Here is a 5087-nt window from a genome sequence, read left to right as displayed (position 1 = left end):
CCCCCACCCCCCCCCCCCCTCCCTTTACCCTAATGATCTCTCTGCCTCATAGATTGAATCAAAAGGGAGCATTGATTGGGTCTCATGCAGGTGTAGAAGCAATGCTCCTCGACAGAGTATATTTCCCCGCATTTTAAAAACCATGTGGCAGTGAAAGTTTATAAGTTTCGCACAAGGGTTTCGTTTTGTAGTGCTTAATGTTTCCCCTTTTTTGGAATCTCTCTAGTCAAGGTTGTCAATTTAGAATAGAAAAATATTGGTTTAGTTTTGAAAATGAAATTACCTTTGATTCGGTTTTGGACTAAAAGTCAATGTTCTAAACTGAATCTTAACGAGTAAATTGTTAACTGCATAAACAAAACAAAATCGGACTGAATATAAATCATATTAAACCTTGGTGTCTTTGTTGTCTTGTGTGAAAAGGGTTGAAAGGTGTAGTAGATTTGACATTTTGGGGCTCTTGTAATTAGCTTCTCATTTTTATTTGTTTTTGCAGGTGATTTTTAATTAAGACTGAATTTAAATTGTATGAACTGAATGACCTTTTTTTTTTTTTGGTAAGGGTATGAACTGAATGTATGAAATCGAATATAAGGGCTGAATGAATCGTACTAAGTCCTATATGTGTGTCGTTTTGATTTTGGTTCGTACATGTCCTATCGGCACCGAATTGAAAAATTGAAACTAAATTGATTTGACTCCCTTGCCTAGTTCTAAAAAACAAGCAAAACGGAACAGTCAGTATCAGTTGGATCAAACGGTATTGGCCTTGGATATTAGCTGATGACTTCGAAATGGAGATGTGAGACCAATCTAGATGTATGTTGGATGATAAAAGGTTCCTTGAGCTTATAGTATCAGTGGAGGGTATGCTATCACGTAATTACTCTCTTCCTATGAAATTAAACAGTTGTTATTGTTCCTTATTTATTTAATTTTTTTTTATGAGAAAAGCAAAAATAATATTAAAAGTAAGTGATTTCATTCAGGATAATTAATGCATGGAACGCTAATATTTTGAACTCCATATTCCCTTCTCGTGTCACGAATAAAATTTTATAGATTCTCTTTTTCAAACAGCCCTGATAGATGATGGTGCATGGCACTCTATCTATTAAGAAAGCTGCCATTTTAACAGTTTTACCGACTAACAATGGGCCGTGCTCAAAGAGGTGTTCTTGTTTGTTGCCTTGCTCACAATAGTGTTCTTCCAAACCTTGATGGGTTTGCTCTTTGTATTCTTTGCTATGAGAATTCTCTTATACTCCAAGTAAGCTGTTTTTTTTTTTTAGTGAACTGCCAAATGAGACCATATTAGAGAGAGGTAGAGGGAATGATAAGGAAGCGGATGGGGAAGAACACACGAAATATAAACTCACATCCATGTGATAGAAATCTCCTGATGTCTGTCTGCTTTTCAAGCTGAAATTATAAGTCAGTGCATCAGGCATTGGATTCACTTAAGAGTAGGTGTTGTAGTTAAGGAAAAGGAAGCAGCAGCTCATGTGGGGCCTACCTGAAGAACCAGATGCATTGGCTATGATTCACCAGGTGTACTACTTGAATGATAAGGGGAGCAGTAGTTAACGTAGGTGTTCTAACTTGATCAATTTATGGATCTCTCATTTTGGGGCTCACCCAATGGTTTTCCTGTCGTTAACTCTCCTCTTTTTAAGGGTGAAGGGTTTGATGCGCATATTGTTGACTATGACATTGAAAACTGAAGTCTCACTGCTATTTAAATGCCCATAAGTACCGTAGTAAATATTGCGCCTCGCTCATTGTTTCTTACCTTTCTCTGTCCTTAATTCCAAAATCTGTGAATCGGAAAATTAAACATTTAAATCTCTACTCAACTTCCAGTGGAGGTGAGGAGGGTGAGAGAAAGAAAGAATTCATCACCACGGCCAGTCTCTAGTAAAATGAGATGAATGTAGTAGTTCAACAGCTGAGATTTAATGGAATTAAATCAAAGATTGTTAGTTGAAGAACATCCTGTGGCATCTTATTCATTTGTCTGCTTATGATCATTTAGCCGAGATCGGATCAGGTTCACCTAAGAAAACAATCTCTCATGTCCTTGGTTCGTAGATTTAGAATCCATTTTCGAATCCACAGATTAAGGACTTACGAGAGTATGTGAACCTGATCTGAATTCCATTTAGTCTATATAGGAAGAGGATTCTCTGTCCAAATGGTATAAGAGAGTAACAACATCATTTCAGGTGGAGAGAAAAAAAAAAAAATTTGGGGAGAGAGAGAGATGGCGACATGGTCCCTGGGTCTATCCCGAGATGAGCCTCCAGAAAACGAGGAAGCATCAACAACCTCCACTGCCAATGGAGGAATCATCCCAACGAAAGAACCATCCTTCTCAGAACTATATCTCTCTCCACCTAAAATCAGCTTCTCTGGAATGGGTCCACCTCCACTACACCCACCTTCCTCATCACCACTGGCACTGGACTCTATGACTCGGACTTGTGCCATTACAAGCAGAGCGAGAAGAGGGTCAAACTCAAACCCCAAGCCAAAGTCGTCCTTCTTCAGAAGCATCTCCAACAAGGAACCCTTCTTACCAGACCTCTCCTGTTCCCCTGCTCGATTCAGCTTCTCTGGAACCTACCCTTTACCACTTCTTCCTGCTTCCCCTGGACCTCCTCCTCCACTGATCCCAACTGTAACGAAGCTCGGCAACTTCCAAGTATCCCACAGATGCATCTCTTCTACGCTGAAGAAGGACGGGCGATTACTGTCGATGGGGGAATCCAACGACCTAGTGTACACAGGGTCAGAGAGTAACTGCATTCGGATATGGAAGCTTCCCGATTACACTGAGACTGGACAGCTTAAGACCAAAGCTCACATGGTATCTACATTGGCGGTGTCCAAGAATCGCCTCTTCGCCGCCTATGCCGACTCCAAGATTCGTGTTTGGAGACGCTGCTGGGAAGGAATCCCCACCCATGTTCGTATTGCTACCATTCCCAATATCGGAAGCTATATCCGCAACTACATCGCCGGCAAGGACAAGAAAACGGTGACATTACTCCCTCCCTCCCTCACTCTCTCACTCGTGTCTGTTAATGAGTAATTTTTCAGTATTGAATGGCCATAATTATTGATCAGCTTTTACAGTGTTGTACTAGGTACTCTCCCCAGACCAGATTCCATAGAGGTTGTTCATATATTTATAGCAGTTCATTAATCATTCCTGTATCCATCTGTTCCTGGCTTAAATTTCTCACATTAAAGAATTGATTTGTGAATCTAACAACCAAATTTTGTTCGTGAATCCAATGACAGATAAAGCATTTGGGGCCCATAACGTCACTGGCGATGAATGAGACGGAAGATCTCTTCTACTCTGCTTCAATGGACAAGACCGTGAAGGTTTGGAGAATCTCAGACCTGAAATGCGTCCAAACCATTGAAGCCCATCAGGAGCCGATCAATGCAATCGTGGTGGGCGACGACGGCGTTCTCTATACGGCCTCCGAAGACGCCACCGTCAGGGTATGGCGGAGGAACTTCTGCGGCGGTGATAGGCAATTACACTCTTTGACGGTGACCCTACCGGCCAAGTACTCGCCGGTGAAAGCGTTGAGCCTGGCTACCGATGGAGATGGTGGGATCTTATACGGGGGTTGCACGGACGGGTACATCCACTACTGGCACAGGGGATGGTTCACGGGTCAGTTGCAGTATTGTGGGGCCCTCAGTGGGCATAGCCACGCTGTCATGTGCCTCGCCAACGTGGCTAATTACTTGGTCAGTGGGTCCGCCGACCTGACGTCGAGGGTTTGGAGGAGGGACCGAGATAGCCAGCACGCATGCCTGGCGGTATTGCGAGGTCACAGGGGACCTATCAGCTGCGTGACGGCGTCAGTGAACCGCAGGGGAGGTTTGGGCGACGACGGTGAAGATGAGTGCACGGTGTGCACCGGGAGCCTCGATGGGGTTCTTAAGGTGTGGGAAGTGAGGATCACCGGTACTACTAGTTGGAATTCTAAGCCAACAGCTGCAGGGTGCTCAAGATATCTTTGACATCTGCAATCTAGGCTTTTCTACTACTAATTCCTCCACGGGTCTCTCTCCTCTTTCGCAATTGGGAAGCAAATGATGTAACAAATTTGAAGTATCTTGAGCCCTAAAATGATGGAGAGAAGAGGAGATGATGTATAACAAGGATGACAATATATAGTCTTTGGCAGTAGGGGTTGTCTGCAATCGAACAAACAGAACTCTTACATGCACAATAAAGCCATGACCGAGCATGATATGGAGAGGGGATGAGTATAGCTAATTAGGAGGAAATGGAAAGAAGAGGCGACCAGAAAATTGTCCCACCACCTATTATTTGGAGTTAAAACTTGAAACTACCCCTACCCTTGGCACCGTCGGTGAGGGAATCTCAGTCCAATATATATATATATATATATATATATTTAGTTTGAATAATGATTGAGTTTACCTAAGACCACGTGAAAGCATGCCTTAGATACATGCGGGGTATGGTATTTGAAAAGGGTATGTAACCCACTCGGTTACAAAACCCTTGTAATCTAAATTTTTGTGTCTCCATTATTTTGTTATTTTGTGATTGTTTTTAAGGTCAAAAAAGTAAATTACTATGTCCCCATTATTTTGTCATTTTGTGATTGCTTTTAAGGTTAACAAAAGTAAATTCAACCTTAATTTTTTGGATCGTTACTTTGATTTAAAGGGAAAAATGAGGGATAATTTTGAGAATGAATACACTCTTCCCAAACAACCCGAACAACCCCTCGCCCCAATTGATTGTCTTCCTCCTCACGAGTCTTTCTGTTACCTTGGCTGGTTTTTATGGCATAAAGTTCGACGAGATCATCTCCAGTGAGTCAGGTAAAGACTCTCTTTCTTCTCGGTGTGTCCAATGCTTTTCTGGGTTTTAGGGTTTAAAACTTCTAGTGGACTTCATTTTTGTTTTTTGAAGTTTAGAAAATAAAACATATTTCCAGAAATTCATGTATCAATTATATTGCAATAATTTCTATTGTTATGCATTAGAGATGAGGTCGGTAAGATAGTTCTAATCATCTCTCTCT

The 5087-nt window shown here is 41.8% G+C and overlaps 1 protein-coding gene across 1 annotated transcript; it reads left to right on the top strand.

Annotated features, from left to right (window-relative positions):
• Nucleotides 1-1857: 1857 nt before the first annotated feature.
• On the top strand, nt 1858-4653 carry LOC122066862 (protein JINGUBANG-like). The gene is made up of 2 exons (XM_042630689.1): nt 1858-3040; nt 3307-4653. Exons 1-2 carry the CDS (start codon nt 2264-2266, stop codon nt 4045-4047), a joined length of 1518 nt encoding a protein of 505 aa, XP_042486623.1. The 5' UTR covers nt 1858-2263; the 3' UTR covers nt 4048-4653.
• Nucleotides 4654-5087: the final 434 nt, after the last annotated feature.

The sequence above is a fragment of the Macadamia integrifolia genome, unplaced genomic scaffold, assembly GCF_013358625.1.
Source record: "Macadamia integrifolia cultivar HAES 741 unplaced genomic scaffold, SCU_Mint_v3 scaffold2619, whole genome shotgun sequence".
NCBI lineage: Eukaryota > Viridiplantae > Streptophyta > Magnoliopsida > Proteales > Proteaceae > Macadamia > Macadamia integrifolia.
The sequence above is the reverse complement of the archived record's forward strand: the minus strand, read 5'-3'. Positions and strand labels throughout refer to the sequence as shown.